Genomic DNA, 22,047 nt, shown 5'->3' on the forward strand with positions numbered 1-22,047 from the left:
ATTTAATATTCTGGTATAATGTTGAGACAGTGCGAATCAATAACCTTCCTGATTTTAAATTACCTGTGATCTTTGTTCCGTCCTTGGTTTCCGCAGAGACACCGACACCGTAATCGTTCTCGCCGGTCACTCTGAAGTAGAACACTCCTCCCTCCAGCATGTCCGACACCTTGTAGGTGAGTCTGTGGCACGTGTCCGTCAACCTGGTCCAGCCCTTCTTGCTCGCCTCACGGAAATCAACAAGGTAGTTCTTCACCGGTCCTCCTCCCTCATTCTCCGGAGTGTCCCAGGTGACAGAAGCAGAGGTTCTGGTCACGTCCTTGACCTCCAAATGGCAAGGCGGTCCTGGGGAGTCCAGGACTCTCACATTGAGGGTCAGAGAGGCCGTTCCAGACACGCTTGACAAGGTGATGACGTACTTGCCAGAGTCGTAGCGAGTTGCTTTCTCTAAGGTGATGGAGGTGAAGGTGTCCGTGGTGTCAATGACCGCACGAACTCTCAGGTCCACATCGGCCTTAGACCATGACACACTCGGGATGGGTTTGCCTCTGAACGGCACTTTCATGGTGAATGAGCTACCGTCCTTAACAATAAGGGTCTTCCTCATCTCATTGCTGATGTCGAAGACTGGCTCCTCCTCTCTCTCCTTGGCGACCTGCGCGTCTGTCTCAGCACTGTTCTCGCTGGCTCCAATCTTGTTCATGGATTTGACGACAAACACATATTCAGTCCCAGGGGTCAGCCCCCCCACCGAGAACTCGGTGTTCTTGGTGTTATGGACTCCAACCATCCATTCGTCGTCAGAAGACTTCCTGTACTTGACTTTGTAACCGGTCACAGGTGCTCCACCATCGAACAGTGGCTTGTTCCAAGACAGGGTGACTGTTGTCTTTGAAGAGTCGATGATCTTAGGCTTGGCAGGAGGAGAGGGCAGGAACTGTGGATCTTCAGCTTTGGTGAGGGGGCAGGTGGTGCTGGAAGCACTGAGGCCTGCGGAGTTCTCTGCAAACACTCTGTACTCGTACTCACAGCCGTTACGAAGGTTTCCGGCCTTCACTCGAAGGTCGTACACAGGTTTCTTGTTGACACGGCACCAGCGAAGGCCAGTCTTCTCTCTCTTCTCGATGACATAGCCAGAGATAGAACTGCCGCCATCAGAAGTGGGCCTTTCCCAGCAGATGGTCATGGCCTCACTGGTAACGGAGGTGACCTGGACGTTAGTGGGAGCTGCAGAAACGGTGAATGGATCGATGGCCTTTGTCGGCTCACTCTCCATGGGCTCACCATCCCCATACTTGTTGACTCCCCTAACTCTGAAGATGTACTCGTTTCCTCTGAGCAGCTTGGTCACTTTACACGTTGTTGCCTTCATGTCAGCATAGACGAGTGTCCAGGCAAGGCGACTGGTCTCGCGTTTCTCTACAATGTAGTGCATGATTTCAGCCCCACCGTTCTCCTGAGGCGGACCCCACATGATGGTGCACTTCTCTGCTGTGAGGCCAGACACTGACAGCGGTCCTGAAGCAGGTCCAGGTATGTCCAGCACCTTAAAGTTGATAGCCACTGCCCTGGTTCCTGCCACATTGTGCAGAGACAAGACATACTGGCCGGAGTCCCTCCTGATGGCATCTCTGACGATCAGTGTGGTTGCGAAGTTGGTGGAAGTGATTTCACATCTGGCCTTGGCCTCAATCTCCTTCCCATCCTTACACCAGGTGACAACAGGGAGCGGACGGCCAGAGATTTCAGCATCAATTCGAATGATGTCTCCAGCCTTAACGACAACCAGCTGTGTGAGCTTATCTTCCAGGGTAATAGTGGGAGGGTCTACGTCATCCTTGACTGTGACAGGACCAGTGCTCTCGGAGGGATCACTCAACAGCTCTGCAGAATTCTTAGCGATGACATGGAAGTCATATTGGACATCTTCGGTGAGGCCTGTGACATCGAAGTAGGTGTCTTGCAGGTTGGTGAAGTTGCATTTAAGCCAGCGGCCATTGGGAAGTTCTCTACGCTCCACAATGTAGCCAGTTATCTTCACTCCACCATCGTACTCAGGCTTCTCCCAGAAGAGGGACACTGAGGTCCTGGTAATGTTGGTGACTCTAAGGTTATGAGGAGATTCACATGGATCCCTGGCTGCTACAGGTTCACAGGCTTTAGTACATGAACCGATGCCAGCCATGTTCTCAGCGTAGATTCTGAACTGATAAAACAGGCCTTCTTCAATGCCTGTCATCTTAAACTGGTTCTCCGCCAGCAGACCTCTGTTGACCTTGGTCCACAGGATGCTGCTTTGGTCTTTGCATTCGATGTGATAACCAGTTACAGGGCTGCCGCCATCACTGGCAGGTCTGCCCCATTCCACAAGCATGCCATACTTGGTGGCATGGGAAACACGGACGTTGGTAGGAGTGCCGGGAGGCTCGAAGGGATACTGAGCGACAACGGGAACAGAGTCAATGGCTGAACTCTTGCCATAACGGTTCTCAGCTGCGATACGGAACTGATACTCTGTTCCCTGATTGAGACGATTGACCTTGATCGAAGTCCTGGCTACTGTGGCTGAGACAATCTGCCAAGCAATGGTGGTAGTGTCCTTCTTCTCCACTACATAGTTGTTGATTTGGCATCCTCCGTCATAGGTTGGAGCATCCCAAGACAGATTGATGAAGTCAGCACTCACCTCCTCAAACTTGATGTTGCTGGGTGGGCCCGGTTTGTCCAGGATTACAACAGAGGTCTCAGCCGTCTTTGTGCCAACTGAGTTTGTCAGAGTGATCTCGTACTTTCCTACATCCTCCTTGGTCGCATCCTTGATGGTAATCTTGGATGAGGTCTTGGAATTAAGAACGTTTACCCTGGTTGTCTGCTTAAGCACATGGCCATCCTTCTTCCAGGACACCTCGGGCTGAGGTCTGCCTCTGAATGGAACATCGATCTTCAGGTCGTCCCCTGCTCTGACGCTGTATGTGTCGTACAGCTGGCTAATGAAGGGCTTTGTGGTCATGTCCTTCAACAACACAGGGCTGGCCAGAGGCTTGGCGTCACTCTTTCCCTTATCATTCACAGCAGTGACCCTGAATGAGTATTCCTCTCCAGTGGTGAGACCTCCAATAGTCGCTTCCAGAGCTTTGGCTTCACTGCACAGCGTCCATTTGTCATCTCCCTTGGGCTGCATCTCCACCATAAAGCTCGTTATCTTGCTGCCTCCATCGTGATCAGGTTTCTCCCACGAAAGGGTGACGGTATGACGGGTTACATCAACCAGGACAATCTTGCCAGGGGGCAACGGAGCCTCAGCGACCTTGACTTGATCTGTGGATGCCGGCAAGCCTACTCCCAGCTCATTCACAGCCAACACTCGGAAGTAGTATCGACCTCCCTCCTGAAGGTCGGGGATAAGGTACGAGTTCCTCACACAGTTGGTGCAGATACTGGTGAACGCCATTCTCTTCTGCTCTCTCTTCTCCACGATGTAATGTGATATCTTAGCCCCACCATCGATGAGAGGGGGTTCCCAGGAGATGGAGACTGAATTCCTCTTGACATCCTTAACCCCCAGGTTGGTGGGAGCGCTGGGAGAGTCTAGGACTCTCACATTGATGAAGGCTGACTTAGAGCCACTGAGATTCTCAAGGGTCAGTACGTATTTGCCGGTATCAAATCTATCCACATTTTCAATCACCAGCATTGTGTAAGAGCTTGTGACATCGATCTGGGCACGCTCATTCAAAACGCCATCAGCCTTTGACCATTTGACTTCGGGCTCAGGCTTTCCTCTGATTGGCACAAACAGGCGCAAGTTGGCGGTGGCCCGAACATTGACCATCTTCCTCAGATCGGCATCAAGTTCGATCTCCGGAGCCTCCAGCTTCTCTGCAGCAACCACAGACCCGGGTAGGTCCACATGCTCTCCCACTCCCTCGCAGTTGACAGCACAGATGCGGAAGTTGTACTCTGCGTTCTCCTTAAGGTGCTTCACGGTGAAGCTGGTGGCCTGAACCCCACTGTGTGGTGTGGCAGTGATCCATTCGTCGTCTGCTGCCTCCTTCATTTCCACCACATATCCGCTGATTTGTGCTCCGCCGTCATAGATAGGCCTGAACCAGGACAAAGAGACCGTGGTGCTCGAGTTATCGGTGACTTTGGGGTTATTCGGACATCCCGGTGGATAGATGGCATCACACGCTTTGATGTATTCAGATGGTGCACTTGGCTTTCCAACACCTGCAGCATTTTCAGCTGACACCCTAAACTCATAAGAGTGTCCTTCTCCGAGGCCACTGCATCTAAACCTCAGGTCCGTCAGCCTCTTTTTGTTGCACTTGGTCCACCTGATGCCATCCTTATCACGTTTCTCAAGCACATAGCCATCAATCTCAGATCCTCCGTTATCCTCTGGTCTCTCCCACGTTAGCACGATGGAGTCCCTAGCGATAACGCTTGGTTCTGGGGTGGACGGGGCGCTGGGAGTGGTGAAGGGGTTACGAGCAATGACCGGCGCAGATTCCAAAGGATCCCCAATCCCGTATTTATTCACAGCAGTGACTCTGAAGATGTATTCATTGCCAGGCAGCAGTTTTGTGACTTTGTAGCTGATCGCCTGGATCATGGGCTCAACCATGGTCCATGACAAGCGACTGGTCTCTCTCTTCTCGATGATGTAGTGAGAGATGCTGGCTCCGCCGTCATGTGAGGGGTGGCTCCAGTGCAGATAACATTTCTCAGATGTGACGCCTTTGACTTCCAGCGGGCCATCTGGAGGACCAGGTCGATCCAGAACTTTAACATTCACTGGGATCATCTTGACTCCACCCACATTGACCAGTTTGAGGACAAAGTGCCCACCGTCCACTCGGATGCATTCCTTGACTGTGAGGGTGGTACGGGTGATTGTGGTCTTGACCTCCATTCTTGGGGTGGTTTGGTCGATCTCCTTTCCTTCCTTTAACCAAGAGATTTCCGGCAGAGGCTTGCCAGTGTAGTCAGCATCGATAATAAATGTTTCTCCAGCCCTAACAACCGTCAGATCCTTGAATTTAGAATCCAAGATGGCCTCTGGGGCCTCGATTTCATCTTTAGCTGTAATCTCTCCTGTGCTCTCAGAAGGACGGCTATAGATGCCAGCGGCGTTCCTTGCAACGACTCTGAACTCGTACACACAGTCCTCGGTGAGGCCAGTGATAATGTAATTGGTTTCGATGATGTTGGTGAAGCTGGCCTTCATCCAGCGGGTGTCTGGGTGCTTCCTCCTCTCGATGAAATAGCCAGTGATTGCACTGCCTCCATCGTACTGAGGCCTGGTCCACTGCAGTGCCACATGGTTTCTGGTGATATCTATGGCCTCAGGAGTGCCTGGCGGGTCACAGGGATCCCTGGCTACTGTGCACTCGGAGACCTTGCTAGCTGGGCTGACTCCAGCAATGTTCTCAGCATAGACTTTGAATTCATACTCAATGCCTTCTTCCAGCTCTGTCGTCTTGAAACGTGTGTCTGCGATGAGAAGCTTGTTGAGTTTTGTCCACAAAAGGCTGTTCTTTTCCTTTCTCTCCAGGTGATATCCGAGGATGGGGCTGCCTCCATCGTCGGTGGGGACCTTCCACTCAACAACCATGTTATCCTTGGTTGCAGCAGAAATAACTGGTGTTCCCGGGGCGGCAGGCTCACTGAACGGATACTGAGCAATAACGTTGGGAGAGAGAATGGCAGAACTCTTTCCATATCTATTTTCAGCAGACACTCGGAACTGATACTCAATGCCAGTCTTCAAGTTGGTGACTTTGATGGTGGACCTGGCGATAGTGGCAGACACAATCTGCCATGCTGTTGTTGTGGTGTCTTTCTTCTCCACAATGTAGTTGTTGATCTGACAGCCTCCAGTGTACACCGGTGGCTCCCAGGAGATGAGAACATAGTTAGAGCTCACCTCCTCAACCTTCACGGGGCCTGTGGGGGGGCCAGGCTTTTCCAGAATAACCACAGTCATCTCCTCCGTAGCTGTTCCGAGACTGCTGGTTGCTGTGATGGTGTATTTCCCAGAGTCCTCCCTGTTCGCCTCCTTGATGCACAGCTTGGTATATGTGGGTGTGCTGGTTACATTTAATCTGGTTGTCTCCTTGAGAGCCTTCCCGTCCTTACTCCATTCGACCTTCGGGGCAGGGCGTCCAATCACTGGAATCTCAATCTTCAGATCCTCCCCAGTCTGTAAACTGAATGTGTCGGTTGACATCGTGAACCCGGGCAGGACGGTTACGTCTTTGGCTGTGACGGGGGCAGCGAAAGGCCTGGGGTCGCTCTTGCCCTTCTCATTGAAAGCTGTCACTCTAAACAGGTACTCGTGGCCTGCACTAAGACCGAGGACAGTGCCCTCGCAAGTTTTGGTTGTGGCGGCCACTACCCATTCCTCTGAGCCCACGGGCTGCATTTCAATGTAGTAGCCGTTGATTCGGCTGCCTCCATCGTGGACGGGCTTCTCCCAGGAGAAAGAGGCAGAGGTCTTGGTCACTTCAGTCAAAGTGACCTTACCCACTGAGAGTGGAGGCTCGGAGGTCTTAACGGCATGTTCGGTCTCGACTGCCTCTCCCACGCCAAACTCGTTCTCTGCTAAGATTCTGAAGTAGTAGATCGTTCCCTCGGTAAGCCCTGTGATACGATAGCTTGTTTTGGTGCACTTGTTCTCCACGTTGGAGTAAACTATCCTGTTGGACTCGCGCTTCTCCACCAGGTAATTCTTGATTCTTGCGCCGCCGTCAATAAGAGGAGGCTCCCATGTGAGGGTGACACTCTCCCTCTTGATGTCCTTCACGGTCAGATTCACTGGGGCACCTGGAGTGTCCAGAACCTTGACAGCAACAAAGGCAGATTTGGTGCCAGCACTATTTTCCAAGTTGAGGATGTATTTCCCAGCATCATATCTGTCACAGACGTCAATAGTTAGCAGCGTCTGTTCTTCACCAGTGTCGATCTGAGCTTTAGAGGTCAGCTCTCCGCCATCCTTGGCCCAGCTGACCTCCGGAGTGGGGCGGCCCTTGAATGGTATGCAGATTCTCATCGAGCCTCCTGCACGGACGACTATTCCCTTCCTCAGCACTGCATCCAGAATCATCTCTGGAGGATCAATCTTATCTAAGGGTGTAACGACGCCCTCGATCTCTGTGGGCTCACCGACACCAAGCTTATTGATGGCACATACGCGCAGCTTGTACTCCTGGTGCTCAATCAACTTGGTGATGGTCAACTTGGGATCCTTCACTCCAGAGGGTGGGGTGCATAAGCTCCATTCCTCCTCCTCGGCCTTGGTTATTTCCACAGCGTATCCTTGAATCTCACAACCGCCGTCATAGATAGGACGGTGCCAGGCCAGACTGATGGTGTCCTTGGTAGTGCTGACCACATGGGCGTTGGAAGGACAGCCCGGTTCAAAGCTTGGGTCGCAGGCTTTGGTGTAGGGTAAAGGTGGGCTCGGCTTACCCACTCCAGCTGCGTTCTCAGCAGATACCATGAACTCGTATTCATGGTCCTCAGTCAGACCGGTTACTCTGAAGCGCAGGTCTGTCACTCGGCGCTTGTTGCACTTGGTCCACCTCACTCCAGCTCTGTCTCTTTTCTCAACGATGTAACCAGCAATCTCACTGCCTCCATTGCTCTCGGGGCGGTTCCAGCACACGGTCATGGAGTCCCTGGTGATGTTAGTGATCTCGAGCTCCTGAGGTGAGCTAGGGGTAACGAACGGATTTCTCATGATAACTGGCAGTGACTCAAGAGGCTCACCCAAGCCGTATTTATTGACAGCCATGACTCTGAAGATGTACTCATTGCCCTTCAGCAGTTTGGTGACCTTGAACATGGTAGCACCACAGTCACTGGAAACAACGGTCCATGCCAGGCGGCTGGTTTCTCTCTTCTGAATGACATAGGTAGAAATGCCAGCTCCTCCATCATGCCTGGGTGGCAGCCATGACAGTGAGCACTTCTCCTCTGTGGCATTGCTGACAGTAAGAGGTCCCTCTGGTGGGCCGGGTCTGTCCAGGACCTTCACACTGAATGGGACAGTCTTTGATCCAGCCACATTAGTCAGAACAAGTGTGTACTGTCCACCATCCACTCTAATGGCATCCTTCACAGCAAGCACAGCCTTAAAGTCTGTGTTTTTGATCTCAGCTCTTGATGAGTTTTCAACTTCGACAGATCCCTTGAACCACTGAGCGGTGGGGATGGGCTTTCCTCCAACACTTGCCTCCAGATTGAAATTCTCTCCAGCATTGATAACAATGGTCTGGTTGTACATAGCATCGGTCTCATACTTGGGTGGGTCGACTTCATCCTTGGCCGTGATGGATCCCGTGCTTTCGGAGGGCTTGCTGATAGCACCAGCTCCATTCCTTGCAATTATTCTGAAATCATATTTGTTGTCTTCTGTCAGGCCACTAACTGTAAATTCGTGGTCAAGGACGTTTGCAAAGCTGGCCTTCATCCACTTTCCTTCGGGAAGGTCACGCTTCTCCACTACGTAGCCAGTAATTAAGCTTCCGCCATCATACTCTGGAGCTGTCCACCTCAGCTTCACTGAGTGCCTGGTCACAATCACAGCCTCGGGGCAGCCAGGAGGGTAACATGGGTCACGAGCTACATACCCCTCAGAGACTTTGCTGCATTTTCCAATGCCAACAATATTCTCAGCATAGACTCTGTACTCGTACTCAATGCCTTCGTCCAGAGGAGTAGATTTGTACCTGCAGTCTTGGATTAGCATTTTGTTGATCTTGGTCCAAAGAATGCTGTTCTTCTCCTTTCTCTCCAGATGGTATCCCAAGATGGCACTGCCTCCGTCAGTCGGAGGTTTGTGCCACTCAACCACCATGAAGTCTTTAGAGTACAAAGACACGAATGGTGTTCCTGGTGGTCCAGGCTCCTGGAACGGATACTGTGCCAAAACAGGCTCTGAATCAATTGCATAGCTCTTTCCATATTTATTCTCAGCATAGATTCGGAACTGATATTCACTGCCTGTTTTCAGATTGGCCACTTTCAGACTCGTTCGAGCCACAGTCGCAGAAACAACGACCCAGTTGGTTGTGGTTGTGTCTCTCTTCTCCACCACATAGTTCGAGATTGGGCAGCCACCTGTATATGTAGGAGGTTCCCAGGCCAGAGTTAAACTCTCAGCACTGACATCCTCCAATTTCACAGGGCCTGTTGCTGGGCCAGGTTTGTCCAGGGTTATCACTTCAATAGTGGCATCCTTGGAAGCCATGGCATTGGCAATATTGATGCTGTACATGCCTCCATCATCCCTGGTTGCATCTTTTATGGTGAGAGTGGTGGTTCGTGCAGAGTTGGTGATATTGACTCTGGTGGTCTGCTTAAGGGCTGCTCCATCCTTGGTCCAAGTGATGGTAGGCTTTGGGTGACCGGCAGTTGGGACCTCTATCTTGAGGTCATAACCCACCTGGACACTGTAGGTGCTCATGCTGGGTCTAACAGAAGGCTCAATCACCAGGTCCTTCGCTAAAACAGTCTGAGCCAGCTGTCTGGCATCACTTTTGCCCTTGTCATTTACGGCAACCACTCTAAACATGTACTCCTCCCCCTTGCGAAGGTTTGTTACGACAGTCTCCAGTGCCTTTCCACTCGCACACAGAGACCACGCTTCGCTATCCTTAGTTGACATTTCGACTTCATAGTAGCTGATTCTGCTGCCACCGTCGTGTTCAGGCTTCTCCCAGGTGAGAGTTACAGTCTTAGAAGTGACATCAACCACACTGACTTTACCAGGGGGCTGAGGCTTCTCGGATACCTTCACTGGCTCTATGGTTTTAGCCGGGAGGCCCACACCATATTCATTCTCAGCCAGGACTCGGAAGAAGAAGATTCCACCCTCTGGAAGCGGCTCAACCTTCCAGGTCATCTTGTTGCAGGTTGTGATGGTGGAATAGACTTTCCTGGTGCTCTCACGCTTCTCAACAAGATAGTGCTTAACCTTTGAACCGCCATCCAGAATGGGAGGCTCCCATGTGAGAGTAACAGAGTTCTTGGTAATCTCTTTCACCATGAAGTTAGCTGGTGGACCAGGTGAGTCCAGGACTCGGACACTAATGAATACTGACTTCACTCCACTGGCGTTTTCTGCAGTCAGTGTGTACTTGCCAGTATCGAATCTGTCAACATTCTCAATGACAAGTGAAGCGTAGTTGCCTGTATTGTCAATCAGGGCAGTCTCCTTGATCTCGCCCTCAGCCTTGCCCCATTTCACCTCCGGAGCTGGACGCCCTCTCACAGGGACGAACAGCCTGAGAGTGCTGGCTGATCTTATGTTGATCATCTTTCTCATATCAGTATCGAGGTCAAGGTCAGGAGCTTCAAGCTTCTCCTCCAGAAGAATCTTCCCTGGAACATCAGCGTGCTCCCCAACTCCAACTTTGTTGATAGCACACACTCTGAAGGTGTACTCGTGCTTCTCCAGAAGCTTTTTGACTGTGAACTTCGTTTCTGTGATTCCAGTTGGAGGAGTGCACATAACCCACTCGTCGGATATTTGATTGCAGGCCTCAACGATGTATGCCTGAATCTCACAGCCACCGTCATAGATAGGCTTACCCCACGTCAGGGAGACAGTGGACCTGGATGTGTCCACCACCTTGGGGTTGTTCGGTGGGCCTGCTTTGAAGATGGGATCCAAAGCTTTGTAATACACTGTTGGTTCACTCGGTGTGCCGACGCCTCCAGCATTTTCAGCAGAAACTCTGAACTCATAGCTGTGGTTCTCAAGCAGCCCGGTGACTCTAAAGCGGAGCTCACTAACCGTACGCTTGTTGCATCTGGTCCATCTCACACCGTCCTTGTCACGTTTCTCAACAACGTATCCCTGGATGGAGTTTCCACCATCACTGGTTGGTCTCTCCCAGGTCACCACCATGGAGTCTTTGGTGATTGTGGAGACTTCTACCTCTTTCGGTGCGTTGGGAGTGACAAATGGATTTTTGGCAATCATGGCTTCAGATTCCAGAGGCTCGCCAACCCCATATTTGTTGACTGGAATCACTCTAAAGATGTACTCGTTACCAGGAAGTAGTTTTGTGATTTTCAGGTTCAGTGTCTGAACCTTTTGTTCAACTGCTGTCCAAACCAGTCTGCTGGTTTCCCTCCTCTCAACAATGTAATGGGAGATATCGCTTCCTCCATCTTGGAGAGGAGACTTCCAGGCAATGCTGCATTTCTCATTGGTGACCCCATAGATGGAGATAGGGCCATCAGGTGGACCTGGTCTGTCCAGGACCTTGACATTGATGTTTACTAATTTCTCGCCTCCAACATTTTTGACCAGCAAGGTGTACTGACCTCCATCAACACGGATTGCTTCTTTCACAGTTAAGTGAGCTTTAAAGTCTGTGTTCTTGAGCTCTAGGCGTGCTGCTTCAGCCATCTTTTTACCTTCCTTTAGCCAGGTCACTGTGGGCACAGGTTTGCCAAAGATGGCAGCCTCAAGACTGAATGTCTCGCCCGCATTTACAACCACAGCCTGGGAGTATTTAGATTCTAATTCGATCTTGGGTGGATCGACCTCATCCCTGGCAGTGATTTCCCCAGTAGTATCAGAGGGCTTGCTGAAGACACCTGCTGAATTCCTGGCGATGACACGGAAGTCATAAACCAGATCTTCAGTAAGTCCTGTGACAACAAATTGTGTCTCAATGACGTTGGCGAAACTGGCCTTCATCCAGCGGCCAGATCCTTCCTTCTTCTCGACCACATAGCCTGTGATCATGATGCCACCGTCGTACTCGGGTTTTGTCCATCTGAGTGTCACCTGGCTTCTTGTTACAATGACAGCCTCTGGTTTTCCTGGTCTGTCACAAGGATCTCTGGCCACTTGCATCTCACTCAGTTTGCTGGCTTTGCTGAGGCCAACAATGTTCTCGGCATAGATTCTGAATTCATACTCAATACCTTCCTCAAGACCAACGGCCTTATATCTGGTGTCTGGGATTATTTGTTTGTTCTGTTTCACCCACATTAAACTGTTTCTCTCTTTGAGTTCCAAGTGGTAGCCCAGAATTTTGCTTCCACCATCAGTGCTGGGTGTTTCCCATACCACCACCATGCTCTCCTTGGTGGCCGACTGGACCTCAACAGAACTTGGTTGGCTTGGCAATTCAAATGGATACTGAGCAACAATTGTCTCGGAGAGCAGGACTGAGGACTTGCCATATCTGTTCTCTGCAGCAATCCTGAACTGATACTCAATTCCAGTCTTCAGACGGGCCGCCTTGATGGTGGTTCTGGCCACAGTTGCTGACACAATCTGCCAGTTTGTGGTAGATGTATCTCTCTTCTCCACAACGTAATTGTTGATGGCACAACCACCGTCATACTCTGGTTGATTCCAGGACAGGACCACGCTGTCAGCAGTGACTTCATCCATCTTAATTGGGCCGGTTGGTGGACCAGGCTTATCTAGAACAACTACACTGATGTCTGCGGATGCGTCTCCGACAGCGTTGATCAGTTTGATAGTGTATGTGCCCACATCATCTCTGCACGCCTCCTTGATAACCAGGTGCAGGTTTTTGTCTGTTGCTTCAGCATTAACTCTTGTTGTCTCCTTGAGAGCAATGCCTTCTTTGAGCCACGTTGCTGTAGCCTTGGGACATGCAGCATATGGTACATCTATCTTCAGATCATCTCCTGCGAGCACACTGTATGTGGTGAACACCATTTTGAAGGTTGGTGTGATAACTAGGTCTTTAGCCACCACAGGCACACTCAGAGGACGTGGGTCACTGACTCCCTTTTCGTTAGTGGCTGAGATGCGGAACATATACTCCTCTCCCCGTGTGAGGCCAGTTACAACAGCCGAAGCGGTCTTTACCACCATGACCTGGGTCCACTTCTCACTGCCTTTACCCTGCATCTCAACAATATAGCCTGAGATTCTGCTGCCACCGTCGTGGTCAGGTTTTTCCCAAGATAGCGAGACGCTGGAGCTGGTAACTTCCAGAAGGGTAACTTTGCCTGGTGGAAGAGGCTTCTCTGACACTTTAAGTGGTTCAACAGTCTCCACTGGGAGGCCAATGCCGTATTCGTTCTCAGCCAGGATTCTGAAGAAGTACATCTTTCCTTCCTCGAGGTCTCCTATTTTCCAGCTAGACTTATGACAGCTAGCACAGACTGTTGAGTAGGCCTTTCTGTTTGACTCACGCTTCTCCACAATGTAGTTGCGAACTCTGGAGCCACCGTCAATGAGTGGGGCATCCCAAACGAGGGAAACTGAATCTCTAGTGATCTCTTTGACGATCAGATTCTGAGCGGCTCCAGGAGTGTCGAGCACCCTGACATTAACATAGGCTGTTTTGCTTCCGGAGGCGTTCTCCACAGTTAACAGGTATTTGCCTGCATCGAACCTGTCAACATTTTCTACCTGAAGAGTAGTGAATGATGAGGTGATTTCAATGATGGCTTTGTCCAGGGACTCTCCATGCTCCCTCGCCCATTTCACTTCAGGCACAGGTCTGCCCTTGATAGGAACAAAGAGTCTGAGTGTGCTGCAGGCTCGGATGGCAACAACCTTACGCAGCTCTGCTCCTAGTTCAATCTCTGGAGCAAGCAGTCTGTCTTCAGCCGTGGGGGTTCCAGGAACCGCAGCGGGCTCTCCAACTCCCTCACAATTAGTGGCACATATGTTTATTTTGTAGTCTTGGTTTTCCTTCAAGTTGGTAATAGTGAAGGACGTGGCTGTCCATCCCTTCTTGGGAGTGTGTATCGTCCACTCATCCTCCTCAGGCAGGCAGGTCTCCACAATGTAACCAGTGATTTCAGAACCACCATCATATACGGGCTTGTTCCAGGCAAGGGTGATGGAGGATTTGGTTGTGTCCAGCACTCTTGGGTTCCCCGGAGGTCCAGGCTGGAAAATGGTGTCTTCGGCTTTGTAAAATGGACTGGAGGGACTAGGCTGACTTAGACCAGCATTATTTTCTGCAAAAACTCTGAATTCATATTCATGCCCTGGTGTGAGGCCCGAGGCCTTGAAACGCAGGTCCGTGACAGTCCTCTTGTTGCATTTCACCCAGCGCATGCCAGTCTTATCTCTTCTCTCAATAACGTAGGTGTTCAATCCGCTGCCGCCATCGTGTTCAGGGCGCTCCCAGCAGACGACCATGGAGTCCCTTGTAATGGTGGTGACTTCAGGCTGCTGCGGGGGGTCGCTGGGGACATAGGGGTTGGTGCAGATGATAGCTTGAGACTCCAGGGGCTCACCCACGCCATATTTGTTAACAGCCATGACTCTGAAGACATACTCATTGCCCTTCAGAAGCTTCGTGACCTTGAACCTGTTTGCCTGAAGTTCCGTGGCCACATTCGTCCATGCCAACCTACTTGTCTCTCGCCTCTGTATGACAAAGTACTCGATCTTGGCGCCGCCGTCATGTGATGGATGCAGCCAGTTAAGGACACATTTCTCAGCAGTGACGTCAGTGACAGTGAGGGAGTCCGGTGGCCCGGGTCGGTCCAGCACCTTGACATTGAAGGTGAACTTGGCAAAGCCTGCGGGATTGCTGGCAGTCAGAATAAAGACACCTCCGTCCTTCCTCAGGGAGTCTTTGTTTGTAAGAAGTGTGTGGAAATCCGTTGACTTTATCTCCAGCTTGCCTGTATCCAAAAGCTCCTTTCCTTCCTTGGTCCATACCAGAGATGGAAGCGGCCTGCCAGTAACATTGGCCTCCAGCTTGAACAACTCTCCTGCCATAACAACAACAGTGCTGCTATACGATGAGTCGACATCCAGCCTGGGTTCCTCCAGGTCATCTCTGCATGTGATTGCCTCCGATGACTGGGATGGAGCACTGAGGGCACCAGCTGAATTTCTGGCAAACACGCGGAACTCATAAGTAGCATCTTCCATCAGACCACTGACGGTGTAGATGGTCTCTAGGATGTTGTTGAAGTTGGCTTTGAGCCAGCGTCCGTTGGGCATCTCTCTCTTCTCTACTGTGTATCCAGTGATGGAGAATCCACCATCTCCCTCCGGTCTGGTCCATGACACAGTCACCTCATGTCTGGTGACATTCAGCGCCACAGGTCTGCCTGGCGGGTCGACTGGGTCCAAAGCATACACTGCTTCACAGGGTTTGCTTGGTTTGCTGAGACCGGCCATGTTTTCAGCGGTAACACGATGTTCGTATGCAATTCCATCAACTAGTCCGGTTGATTTGAAGATATTTCCAACAACGGGACCTTTGCTAATCCTCTGCCACAGAATGCTGTTTTTCTCCTTTCTGTCTACGTGATAGCCAATGAGGACACTGCCTCCATCAGAGGAAGGCTCGTTCCAGCTCAGAGCCATTGCGTCCTTGTTGAACGATGTGACCACAGGAGTGTCTGGCTGGCCTGGCACATCAAATGGATAGGCAGCAACCACTTGCTCAGAGACAATGCATGGTCCAATGCCATATCTGTTCTGGGCCTTGACACGGAACTGATATGTTGTTCCAGTGTTGAGTTTGGCTGCCTTGAATGTGGTGCGGATGACTGTTGCTGCCAGCTCCATCCAGGAAGTCCCAGTGGTGTCCCTCATTTCAACAATATAGTTGTTGATAGGAACACCTCCGTCGTTCTCTGGTGCCTCCCAGGACATGAGAACATAATCACATGAGACTTCCTCCAGCTTGATGGGTCCAGTGGGAGGACCGGGGATGTCGTGGACCAGGACTGTGATTGTCTCAGTCACTGTACCCAGCATGTTCTTTCCAGTCACGGAATACGGGCCTCCGTCGCTCCTCTTGATCTCACCGATGTTCAGGATAGTTAATGTTGGTGTGGTTTCAACGTTGATTCTCTGTGTCTCCTTGAGCGCTATGTCTCCCTTCTTCCAGGAAACCACAGGTCTGGGTTTGCCAAGAACAGGAATCTCCACCTTGAGGCGGTCCCTTGCCTTGGCAATGACCGTCTTCTGGTAGATGCCACGCAGGTCAAAGGAAGGAGCTGAAGTCTGCTCTTTGATAATGGCCGGCCTGCTCTCACGTGGGTCGCTCCTGCCGGATGCATTGACGGCCATAATGCGGAATGTATATTCTGCACCCTCCACCAGATCTGTGACGGTGTAATCCAGAGCCTTGATGGCGGCCGAATGGACCCACTCCCCATCTTTCTTCTGGGATTCAATAACGTATCCAGTGATCAAGCTGCCACCATCGTGCAGGGGCTTGGTCCATGACAGGCTGGCGCTGTCAGCTGTCACATCGGTGACGTACAGGTTCTCTGGTGCAGAGGGGGACTGGGACACCCTGATTGGCTCAGGGGATTCAGCGGGTTCGCCTATGCCCAGGTCATTCTCAGCAGAGATACGGAAGTAGTAGTATGCTCCCTCCTCAAGGTCTGTAAACTTGAAGGAACACTTCTGCCATGTAGTGCTGAGCACTGTGTAGGCCTTCTTGGTGGCCGCTCTCTTCTCAATAACGTATCTGTGGATCTTAGAACCACCATCGATAATGGGGATTTCCCACTGGAGGGTGATGCTGTTCTTCGTGATCTCTCTAGGTATGACGTTGACTGGTGGTCCTGGTGTGTCCAAAACCTTCACATTAACAAAGCCCGTCTTCTTTCCGGCAACATTCTCAAGGCAAAGGTTGTACTTTCCAGCATCGTATCTGGTGCACTCGGGAACCACCAGGAGGGTGTAGGACTCCGTGGTGTCGATGTGTGCACGTTGCTTCAGGTTGCTATCGTCTTTGCTCCAGGTTACTTCAGGAACGGGACGACCTCTAATTGGTACAAACAACCGGATTGAAGCGCGGCATCTGACCACCAGGGTTCTCCTGCATTCAGCATCCAGCTCAAAGTCTGGCAGCGACTCTTGGTCCACCAGTTCAGTCACGTTCTCAATCTCTGCAGGCTCACCGACTCCCTCTGAGTTTACGGCGATAATCCTGAAGTAGTATTTCCCTCCTTTCTGAAGTTTGCCAATAACGTATTCTGTAACTTTCACTGGATACGGTGTCTCGACCTCCCAGTCGTCATGACCTTCCCTTTTGTACTCAACAGTATATCCATCTACTTCAAGACCGCCATCGTAGTGGGGTTTGCCCCAGGCTAAGGAAGCCGTGGTTTTGGTGGTGTCCGTGAGTCTGGCGTTGGATGGAGGTCCAGGGGGATCTAATCGACAAGAAGAAGCAGGAGTTAGAAAAACGGAAAGTAAGTGCTCAATGATGGGACTTTTCGGCGTCTGCAACTTTAAATTGAATGATTTGAGTCCAGTTGTACTTACAGACGATGTCTTTGGTCATCACCGATGCCGATGGCTCGCTTGGCTCCCCAAAGCCAGCCTTGTTCTCTGCGGTCACTCTAAACTCATACTCTACTCCTTCGGTCAGGCCTTGCACCTTAAAACGCAGGTCAGGGACTGTCCTCTTGGAGGCCCTCACCCATCTCATTCCTTTCCTCTCTTTCCTCTCTACACTATATCCTCTAATGTCACTTCCTCCGTCTTGTACTGGTCTCCTCCATGAGATGGTGACAGCATTCCTGCTGATGTTATCAACCTCTGGGATCGAGGGTGGTCCTGGCGCACCTGGGGACACAAGCAAAGAGCATGCGTCAGGTATGCCTTGAAGTACTCAATCCTTTAGTTCCATTAATAAAACATCAGAGATATAAACACAAAAAACATGTAAACTTACGGAAGCTGTCAATCATTTTGACTGGACCAGATTGGTTGGCGTCCCCAGTGCCAAGCTGGTTCACGGCACACACCCTAAAGATGTACTCGTTGCCTTTGATCAGTTTGGCAGCTATATGTCTGCAGTCCATGAGGTTTTCTGCGAGCTTGGTCCACTGCAGGCGGCTGGTCTCTCTCTTCTCCAGGGTGTAGGACTTGATGGAGAAGCCTCCGTCCTCGTCTGGTGGCAGCCAGGTCAGAGTGCACTTCTCAGCCGAAATGTTACTGGCTTCGATGGGGCCTGGGGGTCCGGGCACGTCGAGGACCTTCACCTTCACGCGTTCTTCCTTAATGCCGAAGGGGTTGCTGGCGGTGATGGTGTACTCTCCGGTGTTCTTCCGGCTGGCGTACTTGATCGACAGAGTGGAGGAGGTGGGGGTTGTGGTGATGGAGACGATCTCAGAGCTCTTGAACTCACGGCCTCCCTTGGACCACGCAGAAGTGGGGAGAGGTTTGCCCAAAATCTTGGAGGCTCTGATCACGATGGTGTCCCCTGCCTTCACCGAAACGCCGTCCTTCATGTCCGGGTCGATAGTGATGGTCGGGGGCTCTGCGGAGGGAGGGTTGAGTTGAATTTAAGTAAAAAAGATTGCACATGTTTTGAACTACCTTACTAAGTGTACTGCTAAGCTTACCGTATTCATCCCTGCAAGCCACGAGCTCAGTGGCCTCTGAAGGAACACTGATAGCTCCAGCAGAGTTCTTGGCCTTGACCAAGAACTGGTACTGAGCTCCCTCCGTCAGGTCGGTGACGGTGAAGGCACAGCCCTGGATGTTGACGTGGTTGGCCTTCAGCCAGGCCTTGCCGCCAGCCTCTAACTTCTCCACCATGTAGCCGGTCAACTTGTGGCCGCCGTCATATTTGGGAGCGGTCCACATGAGGGTGACCGTGTTCCTGGTGATGCTGATCCACTTTCAGGCTTACCAGGAGGATCTGACGGGACAAAGGTAAAGGTGTTAAAAGTGCTTCAAAGACTGTGGGTTTCCCTGGAACAGTCTGGAGCCCCCTGGGAAGACCCCAGAACTCCAGACAAAGGGTAAAAAACAGCATTTTTAGTTTTCCCACTCAATATTCAGTGTTCTGATAACAAGAAGAATGTTGCTGTCACTCGAAGAGAGGATCAAATACAAGCTGCTAAACTCACCAATAGGATCAAGGGCAACCACAGCCTCCGTGACCCTGCTTGGTCTGCCGAGGCCGGCCATGTTCATGGCCATCACTCTGAACTCGTACTCCAGTCCTTCGATCAGGCCGGTGACTCTGCAGTCCCTCAGTCTCAGAGGAGTCTTCGTCGCTCGCTTCCACATCAGGCTGTTCCTCTCCTTGAACTCCACGTGGAACCCTGCAGGGAACCCACACGCTCTGATCAGGACAATGCTATTACACTGATATACCACATACACCTGTTGTGTTTCATGTTCAGGCTGGAAAGGGAGAGAGTTTTACCAGTAATTGGGGATCCACCGGTTTCCTTTGGATCCATCCAGGTCAACATGGCCATCTCATGGCGAATCTCTGCTATTATTGGAGGAGCAGGAGCCTCGGGCACATCTGGAGGGAGCGGAAACAGAAAGGGAGGAGGATGGATTAGGAAAGGAATAAGGAATACACCACAGAGACTCGTTAAAGTGCCAGGTTCTATTCTTCAGATGTAATGGTAGAACGCCGCCTCAACACGTTGTCCTTAAGGGAAGACACTACACACACAAATAGACACAGTAGTAGAAGGAACTCCTGCTGGTGGATGATGGATGTTTCCTTTCCACACATCTCAAAAGAAGTCGTGTTATGGAGGCACAATAACCCAAAGGACGTGATACTCACTGAAGGGATGCTGTGCGATGACGGGCTCGGACCGCAGGCACTCGCCCACCCCGTACTTGTTCTCTGCGAACACTCTGAAGATGTACTCCGCGCCGTCTTGCAGCCGGATCACCCTCATGCTGGTCTTCTGAATAGCGGATGCAACCGTAGCCCACTTGCTGTCCGTGGTCCTTCTCTTCTCCACGATGTAGTTGGACACCTCCGCGCCACCATCGTCTGTGGGCGGGCCCCACTCCAGCGTGATGCCGTCGGCCGTGATCTCGTCGAACTTGATGGGTCCGGTGCAGATGCCGGGTTTGCCCACCACCTTCACGGTGAACATGCACTCCTTGGAGGCCGGCGTTGTTGCGGGCGTGGATTTTGTAGGTCTCGGCGTCTCCTCTCTGGCAGTCTCTGATCAGCAGCGTGGTGACGCCCGTAGACGACTCCAACACACATCCTGCCGGTGTCGCCGATCCCTGTGTCGCCCTTCTTCCAGGTGACGGTGGGGATGGGGGTGCCGATGAGCGGGATGTTGATGCGGGTTGGTGCTGCCCTCCTTCACCACGAAAGCAGCCGTCATGCAGGGCACTCAGGTTGCAGTCAGGCAGCACTGCGGTACAAGAGTCAACGTTACATTAACAGGAAACATCTGCACCACACTGTCTGCGTGACATTTCAATATTGCAGCAGTCTAAAAGTACAATTGGATAATCAGCCATTTTGAAAAGAGTTGTACGTAGACTATTTTACTGTCAATCAAGAATGCTTTATTTGTAATTTTAATAATGTATTTTCAGAAAAAGAAATCTGAAATGTGGGTAAAGCCAGGTTTTCCAATTTTGTCCGTTTGAATATGTATATCTTTGCTCATTCACATACATTTCCAGTATTCCCAGTTTCAAAATTCTGGATAATTTAATTTGACATAAAACAAAGATAAGCTGTTTATCTATTTTTAAACCTTTTATGCTCTTAACCTTTTATTTGTTATATTGCCATATTTTATCCAATGTGCTCCTTTAGATATCTTTTTACTTATTTTTCCTTATAGCCTAGACCTTTGTCTTTAAAGTGTGCTATATAAATCAAATGTATTATTATTATAAGCTGCAAATATCCATATTTAAATTAAATCAAATCAAAATAATAATAAATAATGAAAAGAACATCAGTCATTATCCATATTCCTAAACGTGTGAGCTTCATAAGAACGTGTTCATTCGAGACTGCTTTTCTCCGTCCTATAATACATTCAATGAAATCGTTGTTTCTTACCGAACTGGTCCTTGGCGATAACGGTGAGCTCGCATGGCGGTCCCTCCCCAGACTGGTTGAGGGCCTTGACCCTGAACAGGTACTCGGTGCCCTCGGTGAGCTCCCCCATGGTGTGGGAGGTGGTCTTGCCCTTCAGGATCTCCGTCCACTTGTCCTCGCCCTCGCTCTGCTCCAGGATGTAAGACGTGACGAAGCTGCCGCCGTCGACCAGCGGTTTCTTCCAGGCCAACACGATGCAGTCCTTCGTGGTCTTCGTGGCCTTGAACTCCGCCACGGGGCCCGGTTGCTCTGCAGGGGGGGGGGCAGAGGGGTTCAGACTCAACATGACGTTTGTGGTAAACAAGAGGAGTTAATGAAGATTAAACACTATCTCTTTACTTTTATCGCACATTTTGACTTATACATATTTATATATATTAAAAATAAGTACTAAAAAATAGTCCAGATACTTATTAAACAAAAAAAAGGAAATGATTGAAAATACAAATAGAATAATTTAAATAATAATAATATTAAGGCTGATAATAAAACAAATGAAAATAAGCATATATATGTCTCCACTGTGAACCCTGGTGTGTTACCTGAGGCCCGCACGCTGCCGGCGGTCTCGCAGCCATCCCCGATGCCGTACGCGTTCTCGGCCAGCACCCTGAAGCAGTACGCCAGCCCCTCCTCCAGGCCCGTCACCCTGTAGGAGATCTTCTGGCAGGTGGGGGCCACGCAGGTCCAGGCCTTCCTGTCCGCCAGACGCTTCTCCACTACGTAGCTCGTCACCGGGGAGCCACCGTCCAGCAGGGGGGCGTCCCAGGTGATGGAGACGTGGGTCTTTGAAGTCTCCTTCACTGTCAGGTTCAGGGGGGGGCTGGGGGAATCTGAGAGGGGGGGGGGGGGGGGTATAAAGAATCAGGTTGGAGATGCCCATAACAGAGGGGGAAACATCCTGATTTATATCTCTGTGAATGACCCATGTGAGTATGTGTATGTCCCATGTGAGTATGTGTATGGCCCATGTGAGTATCTGTATGACCCATGTGAGTATCTTTATGACCCATGTGAGTATGTGTATGACCCATGTGAGTATGTTTATGGCCCATGTGAGTATCTGTATGACCCATGTGAGTATGTGTATGACCCATGTAAGTATGTTTATGACCCATGTGAGTATGTTTATGACCCATGTGAGTATGTTTATGGCCCATGTGAGTATCTTTATGACCCATGTAAGTATGTTTATGACCCATGTGAGTAT

General features: G+C 50.8%; 1 protein-coding gene across 1 annotated transcript in view; it reads right to left on the reverse strand.

Moving 5' to 3' along the window:
* LOC117442744 (titin-like) overlaps positions 1-22,047 on the reverse strand; it is a gene marked incomplete at its 5' end in the record, with an annotated part of 210,055 nt that overhangs the window by 34,322 nt on the left and 153,686 nt on the right. Inside the window, 13 exon segments of the mRNA XM_071202478.1 lie at positions 64-17,154; positions 17,267-17,569; positions 17,679-18,266; positions 18,352-18,625; positions 18,628-18,650; positions 18,862-19,059; positions 19,164-19,268; positions 19,542-19,875; positions 19,877-19,969; positions 19,971-20,072; positions 20,075-20,133; positions 20,799-21,086; positions 21,380-21,670. Of these exon segments, the coding sequence (XP_071058579.1) occupies positions 64-17,154; positions 17,267-17,569; positions 17,679-18,266; positions 18,352-18,625; positions 18,628-18,650; positions 18,862-19,059; positions 19,164-19,268; positions 19,542-19,875; positions 19,877-19,969; positions 19,971-20,072; positions 20,075-20,133; positions 20,799-21,086; positions 21,380-21,670 (19,749 nt within the window).

This window comes from Pseudochaenichthys georgianus, unplaced genomic scaffold (genome assembly GCF_902827115.2).
Source record: "Pseudochaenichthys georgianus unplaced genomic scaffold, fPseGeo1.2 scaffold_465_arrow_ctg1, whole genome shotgun sequence".
NCBI classification, from domain to species: Eukaryota; Metazoa; Chordata; class Actinopteri; order Perciformes; family Channichthyidae; genus Pseudochaenichthys; species Pseudochaenichthys georgianus.